This window comes from Geotrypetes seraphini, chromosome 2 (assembly GCF_902459505.1).
Source record: "Geotrypetes seraphini chromosome 2, aGeoSer1.1, whole genome shotgun sequence".
Classification (NCBI taxonomy): Eukaryota; Metazoa; Chordata; class Amphibia; order Gymnophiona; family Dermophiidae; genus Geotrypetes; species Geotrypetes seraphini.
The window spans coordinates 57156083-57177515 of record NC_047085.1 but is presented as its reverse complement, the minus strand read 5'-3'; the positions used below and the strand labels follow the sequence as shown (position 1 = coordinate 57177515).

Below are 21433 nucleotides of genomic sequence, written 5' to 3'. Positions count from 1 at the left end.
TATTTATTGATACTATAAACTCCTCTACGTATGCCAAAAGGTGCTTAAAAAGATACAAAAAAGAAGGCAAAAAATGTCAGTAAGGACTCTATGAGTGTGTGTATCAGCTAATCACTGCTAACAAACCAAACCACACAACTACCAAATGTCAATTAAGGAGTAGGGACGCTCTCAGTGTGAGGTTATTAGCGACGGGAGAACAAACTCCAGCGCTTCCACTTACAAAGACGGAGGTGAATCACCCCGCCTGCACACCATCATCGGGCGTCCCTAGTGTGCAAAATCAACTGCAGAATTAATAACAATGAATAAGTCACAAACAGTGAACTAGTGAGAGAGTGAATCACACTGAAAACCCACTCATAGAGTCCTCCCCAGCCTAATCCCCAAGATGCAAAATGAAACCACAGCCAACTTAGCTTTTAAAGCGAGCCAAATGAAGTCAATGAGAATTGCAGGAGACCAGAATAGTCATTGGATCAACTGGTTTCGGGTGAAACCCTTCATCAGGATCTTAAGGCTGGAGCAGAACCGGCTGGGAGGGAAGCAGGAGAATCCTTAATTGACATTTGGTAGTTGTGTGGTTTGGTTTGTTAGCAGTGATTAGCTGATACACACACTCATAGAGTCCTTACTGACATTTTTTGCCTTCTTTTTTGTATCTTTTTAAATATATTTATTGAGCATAAAATCAGAATCAAACAAATACAACAATATAAATAGCTCATGTTTATATATTAAAACCTTCACCAACCCCACCCAACCCATCCCCCACCCTCCCCCTCTCACTGATGCTAAACAAAGGTAAATAAAAGAATAGACTAACAATTCAAGATTCGGCTACGAGCCACTGAAGATAATGTAGACCAAAAAGGTTCCCAAATTCTCTGGAAAGCTCGTCCAGGCAAAGAAGAAATGTCTTGAACACCTCTCCGTTCCCAAGAAAGCAACGTAATCATATGACTACGCCAAAGAGAATATTCAGGAGCCTCCGCCTCCATCCATTTAAATAAAATACATTTGATAGCAATCACAGCTATCCAGCGAAGGAATGCAGAGGCTCCAGGCCGACGAGGATAAAAATGTAAGGAAGCTCCAAATAACACCAAAGCTGACTTCTGAATTTTAATGTTCTAGATATTTTCTACAAAAAGAAAAATAGCATCCCAAAAGGTCTTTATGAATGAACAAGACCAAAACATATGACCTAGACCTTGCATCTGAAGCACCACAGCGCCAACAGTCCGCAGTCAGGCAAAGCCCCGCTAAAAAGGCTCTCCGAGGAGAGATATATAAGCGAAGAGTCAGCTTAAAGTGTTGTTCCCAAAAGATAACATATTTACTATATAAAGGCAATTTTTTAATTGCTTTCAAAATTACATCCTCAGAAAATTCCATATCCAAATCTCTCACCCATGCATCCCGCAATTTTAAACAATCAAGTATAGGGGATTCATCCTTCAGATGTCTATGATAAAATTTTAATGGGACAGGTTGTTGAGAACCAAATGTAAAGGCCTCCATCAACAATTCTCTACAAGAAGCTGAAAGATGAACATTCGACAAAGAGGAAATATAATGACGAATCTGAAGGTATGCAAAAACATTGTGCGAGGTAAAGAAAATTCCTCACAAAGTATGTCAAAAGATTTAACCAAACCTTCATCATTAACCAAATGAAACAAAAAACGAATCCCCTTTGCTTCCCAACGCATAAAACTTGCATTGTCCACCCCAGGAGGAAAACAGGTATTATAACGTAACGGTAAAAAAGGAGAAACAATAGGACTAAGAGAATGAAATCTACAAACCCAATGCCAAGCCCGACAAAGAGGGCAATGTAACAACGCACTGGGTGAAGATTTCCATTTAGATTGCAAAGAAGAATGAAGAAATGTACTAAAGTGAATAGAAGTAAAACAAGAAAGTTCTAAAGTGTGTCACATATGTACAATATCTTCCCTGTTAAAAAAAAAAGACGAGCCGAACCACCGAATTCCCTTCCCCCGATTACAATTGTGTGTCCCCGATGACATCTGTCCCTGCGACAGCGACGCACCCAGAGAGACAGGAGGGATGCCCACTCCCTTCTGCCACCCTGAGCCCCCCTTCCTCATTCCAGCCAAAATTGGTAGGAGGAAGCCCACTCCCATTCCCTCCCTTTCCCCACTACCCTTTGTTAAAAAAATAAAAAAAATCAGTAGGAGGAATGCTCACTCCTTCCTGCCATCAGATGTCCCCAACTTCTGTCGGTTACATCTGTTCTTCCCTTTTTAAACCTTTTTGCCTACTCATAAACCTTTCATTGATTCATTGTTCTATCTTCATACTGATTCAGTATCTGATGGTGAATTTTCACAGGTTTCATTCCCTCTGCCCAAAGAAAATGCACTTCTGCATGTTGTTCTTTGATGGTGCAATCTTGCAAGGAAGCGTTCATGTTTCTGATCTCGTGGCTGCCACACAACTAAAGGCCAAGCACTGCAGCATGTGTGGACGCACTATCTAACAGGCAATGTATGAGTACATATGTTGCATTTTGCTAGCTCTGTTCTAGTTATCATGTAATTTAAAGATTGCCTTAAATTTTTGATTCACCCTCATATTTAGTCAGTATTGTGTGCATGCAGGCCACAATACACAGAGTTGTAAACCAGGCTAGCGCACAGCTCCTCCTCATGCTGTATCTGCCTGCTGGAACTGCTCCTCTTGAATAAGAGGTGTCACCATTAGCATTCCACAGTTATTTTTTTAATATAGCTTTTAGAAAATCAATTCATCTCTACTTGTTTTCAGAATTGTATTTAATTCTTACTTTGCAGAGTGTAGGTTGGAATTAAAATTTCATAACTTGGAAGCTTTAGAAGAAAATATTTCCTGTTTCTTCCCCACCAATTTGATCTCCTGTAGAAATGAAACCTGGAGTAAACTTTTATCTAGAGATATTAAACATTTCATGACAGAGACTGTGATATGGGTTGGTCTAAATAAAATAGGCTTTTCCAAGAATACTTTGAGCATTGCTGATAAATCATAAACTCTGTTTGTGAAAGATGGTTAACTAATGCAGTGATTCTAAGGTAGTTGTAATATAGTTACATGAGAAAAATTTAGGTGGGGCCTTAGTGTATATACTCGAATATAAGCTGAGATTTTTGGGCCAAAATATTGGCCAAAAATGGGGGTCTCGGTTTATATTTGGGCCAGTGCCCACCCGCCTCCCTCCCGGACTTGTCGCAGGCCTCCAGCGGGCTGTCCCACCTCCTGCCCTGTCCATTGTACTTCCTCTCTGCCGCGTACCTGGAATCCCTAGTGGTCCAAAGGTGTAGAGGGCAGGAGCGAGCTTTCTGCGCTCCTGCCCCGCTGCTAAACCGGTTCCGCTGCTGCAAGTTCTGGCTTCAGTTGTACCAAACAAGAGCACGCTTCAGCACTGCTGCTGGGCGGCTTCCTGAATGGCTCCCGTGAATTCTCGTGAGACTCGCCGCAGCCATTCAGGAAGCTGCTCAGCACTCCTGCTCAGCACTGAGCGGCTTCCTGAATGGCTGGAGCAAGTCTCGCAAGAATTCATAGGAGCCATTCAAGAAGCCACTCAGCACCCAGCAGCAGCACCAAAGCGCACTCCTATTCAGTACAGCTGAAGCCAGAACTTGCGGTAGCAGGATCAGTTTAGCAGCAGGGCAGGAGCGCAGAAAGCTTGCTCCTGCCCGCTACACCTCTGGAATTCCAGGCAAACATAAGAAAATAAGAATTTCCACTGCTGGGTCAGAGGGGCTTCGAGGTAAAAGAACGTTATTCGCCAATGACGCCAAACTATGCAATGTAGTAGACAGGAGCGTAATGGCCAAAAACTCAATGTCCGACAATTTGACGCACAACCTACTCCTTCTGGAGCGCTGGTCTAGGATCTGGCAACTAGGTTTTAATGCCAAAAAATGCAAAGTCATGCACCTTGGCAGCCAAAATCCATGCAAGACTTATACCCTTAATGGCGAGATCCTAGCAAGGACTGTAGCAGAATGGGACTTAGGGGTGATCATCAGTGAAGACATGAAGACTGCCAATCAAGTGGAGCAGGCTTCATCTAAGGCTAGATAAATCATAGAGCGTATACGTAGGAGTTTCGTCAGCCGTATGCCTGAAGTCATTATGCCATTGTATAGATCCATGGTGAGACCCCACCTGGAATACTGTGTACAATTCTGGAGGCCTTATTACCGCAAAGATGTACTGAGACTGGAGTCGGTCCAACAAATGGCCACCCGGATGGTCTCGGGACTCAAGGATCTCCCGTACGAGGAACGGCTGGATAAATTACGGCTATATTCACTCGAGGAACGCAGAGAGAGGGGAGACATGATCGAGACATTCAAATATCTAACGGGCCGTATTGAGGTGGAAGAAGATATCTTCTTTTTCAAAGGTCCCATGGCTACAAGAGGGCATCCGTGGAAAATCAGGGGCGGGAAGCTGCATGGTGACGCCAGGAAGCACTTTTTCACCGAGAGAGTGGTTGATCGCTGGAATAGCCTTCCACTTCAGGTGATCGAGGCCAGCAGTGTGCCTGATTTTAAGACAAAATGGGATCGTCACGTGGCATCTCTTCACAGGGAAAGGTAGGGGAGGGTCATTAGGGTGGGCAGACTGGATGGGCCTTGGCCCTTATCTGCCGTCTATTTCTATGTTTCTATGTACAGCAACTCCTCCAGCCCCTTAACCATTTTAGTTGCTCTTTTCTGGACCCTTTCGAGTAGTATTGTGCCCTTCATGTACGGCGACCAGTGCTGGACACAGTATTCCAGGTGAAGGCCGGAACAGCGGCATGATAACCTTTTCTGATCTGTTCGTGATCCCCCTTCTTAATCATTCCTAGCATTCTGTTCGCAATTTTTGCTGCCGCAGCGCACTACGCCAACAGCTTCATTGACTTGTTGACCAGTTCTCCCAAGTCTTTTTCCTAGGGGTTCTCTCCAAGTACTGCACCGGACATCCTGTATTTGTGTATAAGATTTTTGTTACCGACATGCATCACTTTACACTTATCCATGTTAAACCTCATTGGCCATGTTGCGGCCCATTTCTCGAGCGTGTTTATGCCACTTTGCAGGTCTTCGCAATCCTGCTGCATCTTCACTACTCTAAATAACTTCGTTTCATCTGCAAATTTAATCACTTCACTCGTCTTACCAATTTCCAGGTCGTTTATAAATATGTTGAAGAGCACGGGTCCAAGTACCAAACCCTGCGCTACTCCACTCATGACCAGCCAGTTTTTAATCCATGTGAGTATTTCACCCTCGAGTCCATAGCTCACAATTTTTCGATAGGCAGTACAATGGGCAGGGAGAGGGGCAGGGTGGAGATCCTGGTAAGGAGAGGGGCTGGGTGCAGATCCTGACAAGGAGGGAGGGGGCGCTGGGTGCAGGTCCTGCAGGGCACTTGAATATTAAGCAGAGTCAACCATTTTAGCATCCGCTAAAAATCAGGGGCGGGAGATTTCATGGTGACACTTGGAAGTACTTCTTCACCGAAAGGGTGGTTGACCGTTGGAGTGATCTTCCACTTCAGGTAATTGAGGCCAATAATGTGACTGACTTTAAGAACAAATGGGATCAACATGTGGGTTCACTTCAAAGAAGAACTTAGGGAGGAGGGTTATTTGAGTGGGCAGACTTGTTGGGCCAAAGGCCCTTTTCTGCCATCATATTCTATGTTTCTATGTATTTTTCCTCCTTTTTTGAAAAAAAAAAAAAAAAATGGGAGCCTCAACTTATATTCGGATTGACTTTTATTCGAGTATATACAGTATTTTAAATTTTATAGATTTTATTTTTAATTACACTTTTAGAATCGCGCACATCACCGAATACTTTTGTTTTACTGTGTGGACAATCTAGAAGAAATAAATGCACAGACAATTTATAAAACTTTGTATTTATTTTTTATTTTTTTTTTGCAATGGACTGATATTGGGCTTTGCCAGCCCTAGAAACAGGAGCTAAACTAATCCAATCTGTTGGCTACTGCTGTATGGACCAGAGAGGCTAGGATTTTTTGTTTTGTTTTTCCCAAGAGAATGACTTAGTTGATACAGCTAAAATATAAAGCAAAGTCCCACACATGAGCCCAGCCTGAAATTTAAGCACAAACTAGAGTTTGCAGTAAGTCCTAAAATATAACTTGTCTATAGTATAACTCTCCCCCTCTCTCTAAACTGAATATTGGGGGTACTTTTGTAATATGAAGTTTCCAAATCCAAAGAATTTTGTCTATGTTGGGTCCTATTGCGGTCTGTTTATCCTGATCCATCTAAAACCTTTTGCAAATCGCAACTCAAATTTAATAAAGCTTCCTCTTCATGGGGTCAAGCTCCAGATGCATAAATTTAGAACCTGACCCCTTCAGCTCTTATTAGATCACACAAGTGGCAGACATGCAAATTGTAAAGTCTAAGAGAAAGAATGGAGTCCTAATGGACTCCACAGCATAGTATCCAAGCTGATGAGATGCTTCCTTGAAAGAAAATTCTCTAGAAACAGTTAAACCATTCAAAGGTTATGCCCTTACACCAAAGGAACGGAGATATAATACAACATGATTTATGGTGTCAAAGGTCACCATTAAGTTCAAAATGATCACTAAAACATCCTTTCCAGATTCAATCAAGATTTCTAAAAACGTTCTTGGAGAAATGAAAAAAAAAATCATTTAACTATTGAAATTTGAGGGGGTGAGGGGCAGTGCTCCCTCTAAAGATTGACTGGGTGTGTGCAAATTTTGTCTCATGTGAGTGATGTTATAAAAACTGTTTTAAAAGTTCTAAAAAAAGAAAGTTGAACAGGACTTAATTTCCTCCAAACAGATCCAAGAGACAATAATTAAAGATAATGTTAATCTTAGGAGGAAATTGAAATGTTGGAGAACACTGCACGTGACACGCAGAAGTTTTCTGAAAACTCTTGGCCCTTAGTTCTTAGAAATTTATTTAAAACATTACTCCTGAAGGAACCAGGAACACTGACTTCTGGATTCTATATATGGTGCTCAGAATTGCATGCCTAAGATGAGCTCTTAACTATTAATAATTGGGTGCTGGCAACCGAATTTACTTGAAATTACTGAATTTACTCATTAAAATTTACGCACGCATCTGGCTGTGCGCTGTTTTGTAAAGCATGGCACCTAACTCTAGTAGCATTCAACTCAAAAGGGGGCATGGCTGTGTGCTTGTCAGGAACTGTGTTCCCTCTAAGAGAAGCATGCATGCAATCACTTAAACATATTACATGGAAAGTGCATGCAAATTCCAAAACTACCACAGAATGCCTGAGCATGTCTTGCAGTAGCGCTTTTTAATCTGAGGTAAACATGTGTTGGTGCTTACCGCAGCATAGTAAAATGGCCCCTAAAGGAAATAAAATAGTAATACAAACTATTGGCAAAAGTCACAGGAAAAATGAATATTAACAATAGTGATAATTGTTAGAAAAATTGAGTGCTGTTTATTGAGTAATCTTCTTAAACATCTGACCTTATTTAATTTGCCTAAGTTTATGTTTCCTGTCTCCTCCGCTCCTTCCACCCTAACCCTTTTCCCCTTCCTTTCCTCAAGTCGCCTAGAGCCTGTTTAGGTATGCGCAACTCACAAATACTAGATTAGATTAGTTTTATTATTGAAATTCTATTTTACAAATATTGTATTTTTTACTGTATTTTATTTCACTGATTGTTCAGCTCTTTTTAGTGTAAACTGCCTAGAACTTTTGGTTATGGCGGTATAAAAGAATAAAGTTATTATTATTATTATTATTCCTCCCAACTGTACCATGTTACACAGGAGCTAGGGGGGAGGAAGGGTGGCTGCCGGCTGCTTCTTCGCACGAGCAGGCTGCCCTGTAGGCAGGGAAAGGGTTGATCATAAGCAGAGCGGCGCCCTAAACCTTCAGTCCTTCCATCGTACGAAGTCCATTCAGGCATGCACTGGGGCGCGGGGAGGCAACTGAGGCATAGTAAGGCAAAGGGCCACACCCTGTCCTCCCTCTACTCGGGGGCAGTTGGGTCATCCTTGGACAATTTCTGTGCATATAAAAGCAAACACAGGACACTGTTGCATGGGTTCCAGAGGCTTTCTCATATGTTATTCGTGGTTTTATCATATTCTCAAGGGTTTTTAACAGAAAATCGCGAATAACATATGAGAAAGTTATTCGTGGGTTTTCCATATTTGCGAGTCAGTTCATTCCCAAACATCGGAGAGAGAAGTGTAGTTTGTTTCCTTTTGCATTGTACCATCTCTCAAACTGTTTTGTAATGTATCGCCTATAGCAGAGGTGCCAGTAGATCGCGAAGGCAACACAAGTTGATCGCGGAGCCCATCCCTTGGTGTTCAACCTGCTTCCCGATGCCGTAACCAGGACAGCAAAAGCCCTGGGCCCACCAGCCTTCCCCCCTCCCAATCGCTGCCTGGCTGGCCCGGAACTTCCTCTCCAACGTCAGAATTGATGGCGAGGGGAGGGAAGGGGAAAGGCTGGCGGGCCCAGCGCTTCTGTTGTCCTGTTTATGGTGTCAGGAAGCAGGGAGAGCTCAGAACTCGATGGCGGTGGCTTAGGGGCCTGTTCCCCCGGTGGCGGTGGCTTGGGTGGGAGCAGGGAGAAAGAAAGGCAAAGAAAGAAAGAAAGGGGGCATGGAGAGAGAAATACAGAAAGAAAGGGGGCAGGGAGACAAAGTAAGAAGGGGGGAAGGGCAGGGGAGAAAGGAAGAAAAAGTTGGGGAGGGAATGAGGTCTGGAGGAGAGGAAGCATGCAGGAGGCTGAAAGAAGGGAAGAAATATTGGATGCACAGTCAGAAGAAGAAAGTGCAACCAGAAACTCATGAAATTACCAGACAACAAAGGCAGGAAAAATGATTTTATTTTCAATTTAGTGATCAAAATGTGTCCATTTTGAGAATTTATATCTGCTGTTTATATTTTGCACTATAGCCCCCTTTTTACTAAACTACAATAGCAGTTTTTAGCGTAGGGAGCCTATGAGTGTTGATAGCATTCAGCGCAGCTCCCTGCACTAAAAACCGCTATTGTGGTTTAGTAAAAAGGGAGGGGGTATATTTGTCTATTTTTGTATAGTTGTTACTGCACATTGCATAAAGTCATCTGCCTTGACATAAGAACATATAAGAACATAAGCGTTGCCTCTGCCGGGTCAGACCAGGGGTCCATCGTGCCCGGCAGTCCGCTCCCGCGGCGGCCCCCCAGGTCCATGACCTGAAAGTGTTCCCTACCTAACCTAAAATATCCATACCCTATTCACTCAATGTCCTGTACGGTAAACCTCTATCTGTACCCTGTTATCCCCTTCGCTTCCAGGAAGTCATCCAGTCCCTTTTTGAACCCCAGAATTGTACTCTGTCTTATTACCTCTCCGGGAAGCGCGTTTCAGGTGTCCACCACCCTCTGGGTGAAGAAGAACCTCCTTGCATTCGTTATGAATCTGTCTCCTCTCAGTTTTTCTGAATGACCTCTTGTTTTAGTTGTCCCTGCCAGTCTAAAGAATCTGTCCCTCTCCACCTTCTCTATGCCTTTCATGATTTTATAAGTTTCTATCATGTCCCCTCTCAGTCTCCGCTTCTCCAGGGTAAAGAGCCCCAGCCTGTCTAACCGTTCGGCATATGAAAGGTTCTCCATACCCTTTATCATCCTCGTTGCCCTCCTCTGGACCCTTTCGAGTATTGCCATGTCCTTCTTGAGGTATGGCGACCAGTATTGGACGCAGTATTCCAGATGTGGGCGCACCATTGCTCGATACAGTGGCAGGAAAACTTCTTTTGTTCTGGCAGTGATACCTTTTTTGATAATGCCCAACATTCTGTTCGCTTTTTTTGAGGCCGCTGCACATTGTGCCGCCGGCTTCATTGTGTTATCTACCAATACCCCCAGATCTTTTTCTTGGCTGCCTTTCCCGAGTACCCTCCCTCCCATCGTATAGCTGTACATGGAGTTCCCCTTCCCTATGTGCAAGACCTTACATTTCTCCACATTGAAGCTCATCTGCCATATTTTTGCCCACTCACTCAGTTTGTTCAGGTCGCTTTGCAATTCTTTGCATTCCTCAACAGTTCTGGCCCTGCTGGAGAGTTTTGTGTCATCCGCGAACTTGATAACTTCGCACTTTGTCCCCGTTTCTAGATCATTAATAAATATATTGAACAGCAATGGTCCCAGCACTGACCCTTGCGGAACACCACTTGTGACCCCTATCCAGTCAGAGTAGTGCCCCTTTACTCCTACCCTCTGTTTCCTGTCCGCCAGCCAATTTTTGATCCATCTGTACACGTCCCCTTCCACCCCGTGACTCCACAGTTTCTTCAGTAAGCGTTCATGGGGCACCTTGTCAAAGGCTTTTTGGAAATCTAGATATATAATGTCTACTGGGTCACCTTGGTCCAATTGTTTACTTATCCCCTCAAAGAAATGCAGTAGATTTGTCTGGCATGATCGGCCTTTACAGAAACCATGCTGGCTCGATCTCATCAGATTATTTTTTTCTATATGCTCATTGATACCTTCCCTGATCATTGATTCGACCATCTTCCCCGGAACGGAGGTTAAGCTCACCGGTCTGTAGTTTCCCGGGTTGCCTCTCGATCCTTTTTTGAAGATCGGTGTTACATTCGCTATCTTCCAGTCCTCCGGGATTACCCCTGTTCTCAAGGACAGGTTGCAAATATGCTGCAGTAACTCTGCTGTTTCATCTCTGAGCTCTTTCAGTATTCTCGGGTGGATCCCGTCTGGGCCCGGAGCTTTGTCCGTTCTTAATCTATCTACCTGCCTAAGAACGTCTTCGAGGCTTACCTCCATGCATGATAATTTCCCCTCTTGATCTCCCCTGAAGATTTTTTTCCGGTTCTGGCACACTGGATGTGTCCTCTATTGTAAAGACCGACGAGAAGAACTTGTTTAGCCTACCAGCCACCTCTTTTTCCTCTTTCACCACTCCCTTCCGGTCACCCTCATCCAGGGGCCCCACCTCCTCCCTCGCTGGCTGTTTCCCTTTCACATATCGGAAAAATGGTTTGAAATTTCTTGCATCCTTGGCTAGTCTCTCCTCATACTCTTTCTTGGCTTTCCTGACTACTCGGTGACATTCTTTTTGTTGCTTCCTGTGCTCTCTCCAGTTTCCTTCAGTTTTGTCCTTTTTCCACTTCCGAAATGATTTTTTCTTGTCTCCTATCACTTTCTTTACTTCACTGGTTATCCATGCAGGGTCCTTTGTCTGATTCTTCTTGGAACCTTTCCTAAATCTTGGTATATATAGGTTTTGCGCCTTGTTTACTATGTCCTTGAGTAGGGACCAGGCTTGCTCCACAGTCCGAGTTTCCTTGGAGCTGTTTCTGAGCTTCTTTCTCACCATTTGTCTCATGGCATCATAGTTCCCTTTCTTGAAGTTAAATGTTATTGCCTTGGTTCTCTTTCCCATAGGTAGTCCTACTTGCACTTTGAACTGAATCATGTTGTGGTCACTGGTTCCTAGTGGTCCTATGATCTCCACATCCTTCGCGGGGCCTTTCAGCCCATTGAGGATCAGATCCAGAGTCGCTGATCCTCTCGTTGGTGCCTCGACTAGTTGTTCCATGAAGCAGTCCTGGATTGCTTCCAGGAACTCCATTTCCTTTGCACATTTTGAATTTCCAAGACACCAGTCTATCCCAGGGTAGTTGAAATCTCCCATAACTATGGTGTTTGGGTTCTTGCATTCCCTTCTCAGCTCGGCTACCATTTCTGTATCTTCAGCTTCAGTTTGCCCAGGTGGACGGTAGAACAATCCCATCTTTATCTCAGATCCGTTGCTTCCTGGTACTTTGATCCACAATGACTCCAGTTGGGCATTTGTCTCTGCTGTGTCCACAGTGGTTGAGTGAATGGTATCCCTTATGTATAGTGCTATTCCTCCCCCCTTCTGGTAAGTCCTGTCTTTTCGGTAGAGTTTGTATCCTGGCAGTACTATGTCCCATTTGTTTTCCTCGTTCCACCATGTTTCCGTGATCCCTATGACGTCTAGTCTCTCATTTTTGGCCATGACTTCTAGTTCCCCCATTTTGTTCTTTAGGCTCCTTGCATTAGTATACATGCAGTTCAAGTCCTGGCATTTTCCCTTCCTTTCTATTTTCCCTTGCATTTCCTGCTTCATTCTGTCCCCTTCCTGGCCTGCCAACTCCTGAGTATTGTCTCTTTTGTCCTCTCTTTGTGGTAGATTCCTATTGCCTTCCCCTTGTGGCATGTTCCTACTGTCCTCCTCTTGTTCTTTCTCATCATCCAGTCCCGTTTTGACTTCCCCTTCCAGTATGTTCATCCTTTCCCCCTCTCGTTTCATCTGACTCCCTTGTTTGTTCATAGTCTGTTGCTTGCCACTTGTGTCTTCCCCAAAATCTTTCCCCTCGGTACCCTCACTGGGTACTGTTTCCCGAACCGTCGATACCAGGTCGACTGTCGGCTTTCCCCTACTACTTAGTTTAAAGCTTGCTCTATCGCTCTTCTGACGTTATTTGCTAGTTGTCTAGTTCCCGCCTTGCTCAAGTGTAGACCATCATTCTTGAAAAGCTTGTTCTTTCCCCAGAACGTTGTCCAGTTCCTCACGAAGAGAAATCCCTCTTCCTCACACCATTTTCTCATCCATGCGTTAATTGATTGTAGCTCTGTCTGCCTCTTCGTTTCAGCCCTCGGTACTGGAAGGATCTCTGAGAAGGCTATCCTCTGGGTCCTCATCTTCAGTTTCCTTCCTAAGATCTTGAATTGTTCAGTCAGTGCATTCTTGCTGTAGTCCCTCCTGGTGACATCGTTCGTCCCGACGTGGACTATCACTGCTGTCTCTTCCGTCTCTGCTCCTTCCAGGATTCTCTCAATCTTGTCAACGATGTCCTTTGTTCTTGCTCCTGGGAGACAGGTCACTAGCCGATCCTCTCTCCCTCCTGCTATGTGACTGTCAACGTGCCTCAGGATTGAGTCTCCCACCAGGATTGCAGATTTCCCTTCTTTCAGCCTCCGTGTCGGTCGCAGGTCTGTGTCCTTGGTGTTCTTTGTTTCTTCCAGCAAGGTTCCTCCGTGGGTATCCTCTACCTTGGTGTCAGATGTTTCTTGTCCTCTGCTCTGTGTGTCGTCCTCATTTCCGTGCTCATGTTCTTCCACTCTCCTGTAGGCATCCTCGATGAACCTCTCGAGCTCCCTGACTTGTTCCTCGATGCACCCCTCTCGCATGGGGTCTTCGGCTGTCTGGAAGGGGGCTTCGGAGATGTAGAGTCCCTCCAGCTCTTGGATCCTGATCTTCAGTCGGCTGACTTCACTCTTCAAGCTCTCCAGTTCCTGGCATCGTCCGCACACATATGACTGCTGCCCGGAGGGGAGGTAGTCATACATGTGGCAGTCCGTGCAGTACACTGGGAAGCACATCCTTCGGGTTCCTTCCGCTTCCATAGTTGTCCGCTCTCTAGGAGTCCTGTTGCTCTTTGCTAGTGTGTTCACTCCTGTGCCTGGCTCTTGCTTACCTTCTTCGTCTTTCGCTTCCTTTTACTTATGCGCTTGTGCTATTTGCCCCTTGCTTACCCTCTGTGGCTGCCTTCTCCTTTAGCTCGTGTTCTCTCTTGAGTCCGCCTTTTTTTGTCCTGCTGAGCTTGTTACTGCTGTCTCTGTGTATGTGTGTGCGCTACCTTCTTAGCCTGCTTCTACCTTGTCTTTTGCCCTTGCTACTGTTCTTCAGTGCCTTCCTTGCCTGTCGTTCCTTTGATGTGTGGTCCTTCCTGGGCCTACTCCTTCCTTCTTTTCTGTGTTTGCTTCCCTTTTACTTGTGTGTGTGCGTGTATGTGTTTACTTCCTTACCTTGCTGTCTTCCTTTCTTGGAGTCCTTGGATGTAGTGACCTGGCCTGCCCTTCTTAAGGCCCTTCGCAAAGGCGCTCTCGCTAAGGCGAGCGCCTTTTCCGCTCGCCTTCGCCGCGCGCCGAACGGCTGGGCGCCGTTGGCTCCCCTCCTCTTAAGGGGTGGTCCGGCCTCTGGCTCCGCTGGTGACGCGGTGCGGGTGGGCGGAGCTTACTCTCGCCGCTGCCCGCCCTCGCCGCCGCCGCTACCTTCTGTTCCTCTGCCCTCCTTCCTCCCGGCTACCTCTCTCCGCCACAAGCCTCCACGCGGCTTGTGCTGCCTTCGCGCCGCAGCTCCCCTCCTCTTAAGGGGTGGTCCGGCCTCTGGCTCCGCTGGTGACGCGGTGCGGGTGGGCGGAGCTTACTCTCGCCGCTGCCCGCCCTCGCCGCCGCTACCTTCTGTTCCTCTGCCCTCCTTCCTCCCGGCTACCTCTCTCCGCCACAAGCCTCCACGCGGCTTGTGCTGCCTTCGCGCCGCAGCTCCCCTCCTCTTAAGGGGTGGTCCGGCCTCTGGCTCCGCTGGTGACGCGGTGCGGGTGGGCGGAGCTTACTCTCGCCGCTGCCCGCCCTCGTTCCTCTGCCCTCCTTCCTCCCGGCTACCTCTCTCCGCCACAAGCCTCCTCTTTGAAAAATACCCAGAATATAAATGATAATTAACATTTTCTCTGCGTACAGTGTGCTTTGTGTTTTTTTTAATTTTATTGTTGGTAGATCATTTTAAAAGTAGCTTGCAAGCCCAAAAAGTGTGGGCACCCCTGAACTATAGTATCCTTGCACTGATGGTCTAATGCCTGGCAACTAAAATTCAATGCAAAGAAATGCAGAGTAATGCATTTGGGGATTAATAATAGGAAGGAACCGTATATGCTGGGAGGAGAGAAGCTGATATGCACGGACGGGGAGAGGGACCTTGGGGTGATAGTGTCCGAAGATCTAAAGGCGAAAAAACAGTGTGACAAGGCAGTGGCTGCTGCCAGAAGGATGCTGGGCTGTATAAAGAGAGGCGTGGTCAGTAGAAGGAAGAAGGTGTTGATGCCCCTGTACAGGTCATTGGTGAGGCTCCACTTGGAGTATTGTGTTCAGTTTTGGAGACCGTATCTGGCAAAAGATGTAAGAAGACTTGAGGCGGTCCAGAGGAAGGCGACGAAAATGATAGGAGGCTTGCGCCAGAAGACGTATGAGGAGAGACTGGAAGCCCTGAATATGTATACCCTAGAGGAAAGGAGAGACAGGGGAGATATGATTCAGACGTTCAAATACTTGAAGGGTATTAACGTAGAACAAAATCTTTTCCAGAGAAAGGAAAATGGTAAAACCAGAGGACATAATTTGAGGTTGAGGGGTGGTAGATTCAGGGGCAATGTTAGGAAATTCTACTTTACGGAGAGGGTAGTGGATGCCTGGAATGCGCTCCCAGAGAGAGGTGGTGGAGAGTAAAACTGTGACTGAGTTCAAAGAAGCGTGGGATGAACACAGAAGATTTAGAATCAGAAAATAATATTAAATATTGAACTAGGCCAGTTACTGGGCAGACTTGCACGGTCTGTGTCTGTGTATGGCCGTTTGGTGGAGGATGAGCAGGGGAGGGCTTCAATGGCTGGGAGGGTGTAGATGGGCTGGAGTAAGTCTTAACATAGATTTCGGCAGTTGGAACCCAAGCACAGTACCGGGTGGAGCTTTGGATTCTTGCCCAGAAGTAGCTAAGAAGAAAAATTAAAAAAAAAATTAAATTAAATTTAAAAAAAAAAATTTGGGTTGAATCAGGTTGGGCAGACTGGATGGACATTCGGGTATTTATCTGCCATCATCTACTATGTATGTTACTATGTACTAAAGCGTCTCTCTTGAATTTGTTCTGTAAGTTGCCTTGAACCTATTTTGGCATAGTGCGACTCAATCTCAGATTAAATTAGAAAGCACATATTTAGGATATTGTATATCTATATATATAAAATCGGAGGTATGTGTGTATGTATGTGTGTGTGTATGTGCCGCGATCACGCAAAAACGGCTTGACCAATTTGAACGAAACTTGGTATGCAGATCCCTCACTACCTGGGGTGATATGTTCTGGGGGTCTCGCGGCCCACCTGCACACGTGGGCAGAGCTACAAACAGAAAATCTGATTTCACCCATTCAAGTCAATGGAAAAAATGTAAAAAGCTGTGGGATCTCCAGTTATTTTACTTAGCAACCTTGACTCACCAAAACTTTGCAATGGCACAAGGCTTTGTGTAAAGAGGTTACTGGCCAATGTAATTGAAGCGACTATCTTAACCGGAAAGGGACAGTGTGAAACCGTATTTATCCCGCGGATACCACTTATTCCAACAGATCTTCCTTTTCAGTTTAAGAGATTGCAAATTCCAGTGAGACTTGCATTCTCTATCACAATCAACAAATCTCAAGGACAGACTATTACATACTGTGGAGTGGATTTAAGATCCCCCTGTTTTTCCCATGGACAACTCTATGTTGCTTGCTCAAGGGTGGGTTCACCCAAGAATTTATATGTTCTTGCTCCTGGAGGTGAAACTAAAAATGTTGTTTATAATCAAGTTTTGTGTTAGTTGTATTGTATTCAATTTGTCAAATATTTCACTTTATAATTTTAATATTGTACTTTTTATAAAGCTGTAAAAAAATAATTTCATTCACCACTATAAAGTATCTTTATTTGAATCCATTTACAGTGTTATTGCTATAATTAAATACCCGTGCAACGCCGGGGCATCAGCTAGTTAGAAATAAAACTTTATATGGAATTCTGGCTGATACTGGAAGCCAATGTTCTTGTTTAAGTAGAGGTGTGCATGGCTTTGTCATTTTGCTCCAGAGATCAGTTTTACAGCACTATTTTGTAAAATAGTTTTACAGCACTATTTTAATGTCAACTATGGATGCCTTGGAAAAAGGGCATTTGAGTAATCCACTAATGAATAAAGAAGAAAAAAGTGATTTTCCCCCCTCCCCCCCTCCCAGAAAATAAGATACAGGTGCTGACTTTAGTACTCATTAAGAGCAGGGTCTGTACCTGCTTACTACATTCGGAGGTTTTTAGGCAGAATGGAAATGTCACCTGGTCCAGGTAGTGCTTGTGAGGGAAGATTGTTCTTCAGGAAGTTTGTTTGTCCTCCCTCTTAGGCCCTGCCTAGAGCAATCCAGCTGGAACAGTGAGCAGACACGGGCCCTGTTCCTGATGAATATTGGTGCTCAATATGAAATGTATTGCCTCTCTCAATAAGATAATTGAATGAATATTTAGGAAAGCAGTTAAAACTGTTTTATTTCAGAAGCATCTGCTTTTGGTTTATTTATTTTATTTAAAATATTTATTATCCATCTAAAACCAGGTGGCTTACAATAAAAACATTCATAATCAGTTGAACAATTGAACATTTATTTATTTTTATTTATTTAAAAAATGTATATCCCACTACATCCACAGTTCTGCGCGGGTTACATAAAATAATAACAAAAAAAATTAAACAAATACCCCATCATTTACATCAGTGTTTTTCAACCGCTGTTCCGCGGCACACTAGTGTGCCGCGAGATGTTGCCTGGTGTGCCGTACGGTCAGGGCCGCCATCAGGGCAGTACCACCAGTCCTGCATTCAGGGGCCCGGAGCTGACAGGGGGCCCGGGCTCCCCCAGGGTCCTAGGCCACAGTCTAGGGAGAGGGGCGGTCCCGCCCCACATGGACAAGAGAGAGCTGGACGGGGGACCCGCGGAGTTCAATACATCTCGAGCCGCGAGGCTGGTCTTCTGTTCCTGCCTGCCCTGCAGCTAACATATAGCCGATCGCAAGCGTTCCCTGATGTCAGCGCTGACGTCGGAGAATACTTCCGTTCGGCTATTTGTGCGCGGCAGGGCAGGCAGGAAGCAGAAGACAAGCCTCGCGGCTTGAGCTTCGTTTTGCTGAGAAAGTTGCAAAGATGGGCTGGGAGGCAAACACGGAACACAAAAGGGGGGAGGGAGTGCGTTTTGGACACAAGGCATGAACTTGGGAGAGAGGAAGGGAGGGAAAGAGATGCTGAGGTGGGGGAGGGAATGGGTTTTTGGACACAGAAGGCATGGACTTGGGAGAGAGGAAGGGAGGGAAAGAGATGCTGAGGTGGGGGAGGGAATGCATTTTTGGACACAGAAGAAATGGACTTGGGAGAGAGGAAGGGAGGGAAAGAGATGCTGAGGTGGGGGAGGGAATGAGTGTTTGGACACAGAAGGCATGGACTTTGGAGAGAGGAAGGGAGGGAAAGAGATGGTTGTGTACACGAGGAATAGAAGAAAGGAGAATTTTTGGTCATAGGGAGGGAGTGAGGTACAGATAGTGGCATACCAGGGTGGGGGGGGCGGTCTGCCCCACCCCGGGTTTACGTCCCAAGGGGGTGCACAGCTGGCCACCCTCCAGTGTTGTCCCTAGGCCGGCAAACTGCGGCTCTTTAGCCACTTGAGTGCCACCGCCGCCATCGGGAACAGGCCGGCGCCAAGTTCTCCCTGCTTTTCCCTGTGGGGCCGGCCAACTCTCGCCACTCGCGTCAATTCTAACGTCGGAGAGGACGTTCTGGGCCAGCCAATCGCTGCCTGGCTGGCCTAGAACGTCCTCTCCGACGTTAGAATTGACGACGGGTGGCGAGAGTTGGTCGGCCCCGCGGGGAAGAGAAGCAGGGAGAACTTGGCGCCGGCCTGTTCCCGATGGCGGCGGTGGCACTCAAGTGAATTACTTTATATATAGTCAATATAGGCACAGAGTTAAATTTTTTAACATTTTCTAATGGTGGTGTGCCTCGTGATTTTTTTCATGAAACAAGTGTGACTTTGCCCAAAAAAGGTTGAAAAACACTGATTTACATCACCATTGAATGAACTAAAAATTTTGTCATTTTTAGGACTGTTTTAGTCCTCTTAGGCCCTCTTCTACGAAACTGCGCTCGCAGTTTGTAGCTTAGAGGGCCGCGCTGAATGGCCCGCGCTGCTCCTGACGCGCATAGGAACTCATAGGCCATTCAGCACGGCTCTCTGCGCTAGAAAGAGCTAGTGCAATTTAATAGAAGAGGGGGGTATTCTGACATCTAGAAGAACTAAGAGGTCCTTTTACTAAGGCGCACTAGCTGATTTAGTGTGCGCTAAATGCTAATGTGTCCATAGAATATAATGGACGCGTTAGCATTTAGCTGTGCGCTAAATTGGCCAGTGCGCCTTAGTAAAAGGACCCCTAAGTAAGATAAGTCTGTGCATAGCGGTGGCATAGAGGACTTTTAGATTTCCACCATTTAGGCATACAAAATTTCAGCGTGCAAAATTCTTGCAGACAAATGTCCAGCACTTTTTTTTTTTTTTTTATATTCTTTATTCATTTTGAAAACTTACAGCAAGCGTACAGGAATATATCATTAGTAACAACAATAACACTTGCAATTCTCATATAATTCTACAAACATCAAAATTATATCCCGTCCCACCCACCTTCTTTCAAATATTATAATCAATTATATCATAAATATAATATAAACACATAATATAGTGAAATTTCCAGAAAAACTCTCTCCCACCCCCCAATGTGTACATATATTCATCCAAGGAAAATGATGTTTATTCCTTACAATATCGTTCCAATGGTCCCCAGATCTTTATAAAATTATTATAGTTCCCTTTCTGTATTGCAATTGCTCTTTCCATCTTAAAAATATGGCATACCGAATTCCACCAAAATGTATAATTAAGATTAGTATAATTTTTCCAGTTATTGGTGATATGCTGAATAGCAACCCCAGTCAAGATTAATAATAGTTTGTTATTATGTGCTGAGGGAAGATATCCTACACACAGAATTCATTCGTCTTTAATAAGTGTTAGGTTTTTCATATCAGTTTAAAACTAATCTGTCTTCATTTAATATATTTTTTCTGTCTAGTTTGGATAATATATGAACAGGTGGTGATTGCTGCTTTGGACTGCAATCGGGATGATTTGGCTATGGTAAGTAACAGCACTGATATTCACATATTTTTTAATTTCGAATACAAACAAAATCATACAAATAATATGTGCTCATAGAGCCCCAACCCAGTTTATTTTGAGGAACCCAACAATGGATTGTTGAAGTCTTCACTTTCATAGATCTGATTATAGCACGTTATCATAAGAATTGCCATACTGGGACATATCAAAGGTCCATCAAGTCCAGCATCCTGTTTATAACACCGGTCAACCCTAGTCCCAAGTACCTAGATAGATCTCAAGAAGTAAAACAGATTTTATGCTGCTTATCCTAAGGATAAGCAGTGGATATCCCTAAGCCATTTCAATAATGGACTATGAGTTTCTTTTTTAGGAAATTCTCCAAACCTTTTTAAAACACTGCTAAGCTTACTGATTTCACCACATTCTCCAACACCAGTTCCAGATTTTAATTAAATGTTATTTGAAGAAATACTTTCGCCGGTCTGTTTTAAATCTATTACTTGGTAGCTTCATCACATGCTCCCTAGTTCTAATATTTTTGGAAAAGAGTAAACAAGTGATTCACATCAATCCTTTCCACTCCACTCAGTATTTTATAGACCTCTATCATATCGCCCCTGAGCCATCTCATCTCCAAACTGAACAGCACCAACCACTTTAGCCTTTCTTCACAGGGAATTCAACCCATCCCTTTTATCATTTTCGTTGCCCTTCTCTGTTAACAAAGCAATGGGGCCAGACAACCTACACCCCAGGGTGCTCAGGGAGTTAAGGGACGTCCTGGCGGAACCACTATCCGCGCTCTTCAATCTCTCCCATAGTACAGGTAGAGTCCCGTTGAACTGGAAAACGGCTAACGTCATTCCACTCCATAAAAAAGGTTGCAGGGCAGAGGCTGAGAACTACAGACCAGTGAGTCTCACATCAATAGTGAGCAAACTAATGGAAACTCTAATCAAACACCAATTAGATAAGATCCTGGATGTAGAGAATCTACGGGATCCCCGTCAACATGGATTTACCAAGGGGAAATCCTGCCAATCCAACTTGATCATTTTCTTTGACTGGGTGACGGGGAAGCTCGATGTTGGAGAGTCCTTGGACATTGTATACTTGGACTTCAGCAAAGCATTTGATAGTGTCCCACACTGCAGGTTGTTGTGCAAAATGAGTTCTATAGGATTAGGTGACACTTTGATAAAATGGGTTGGGGACTGGCTTGGTGGTAGGCTTCAGAGGGTGGTGGTGAACGGCACCCCCTCCGTAACGGTGGCAGTGATCAGCGGAGTGCCACAGGGCTCGGTCTTGAGCCCGATCCTTTTCAATATCTTTATAAGGGACTTGGCTGAGGGGCTTCGCGGTAAAATAACGTTATTCGCCGATGACGCCAAACTGTGTAATATAACAAGCAAGAGCACAATGGACAATATGAAACACGACCTACTCCTATTGGAGCAATGGTCTAGGACCTGGCAACTGAGTTTCAATGCCAAGAAATGCAAAGTCATGCACCTTGGCAGTCAAAATCCATGCGAGACTTACACCCTAAATGGCGAGATCCTAGCAAG

General features: G+C 44.8%; 1 protein-coding gene across 3 annotated transcripts in view; it reads left to right on the top strand.

Annotated features, from left to right (window-relative positions):
• Window positions 1–21433, top strand: part of EMC2 (ER membrane protein complex subunit 2) — a 145130-nt gene that overhangs the window by 51898 nt on the left and 71799 nt on the right. For all 3 annotated transcript variants that reach the window (XM_033933214.1, XM_033933216.1, XM_033933215.1), the window contains exon 3: window positions 19816–19880. In XM_033933214.1, coding sequence (XP_033789105.1) covers window positions 19816–19880 — 65 coding nt within the window. The remainder of the gene's footprint in view (window positions 1–19815; window positions 19881–21433) is intronic.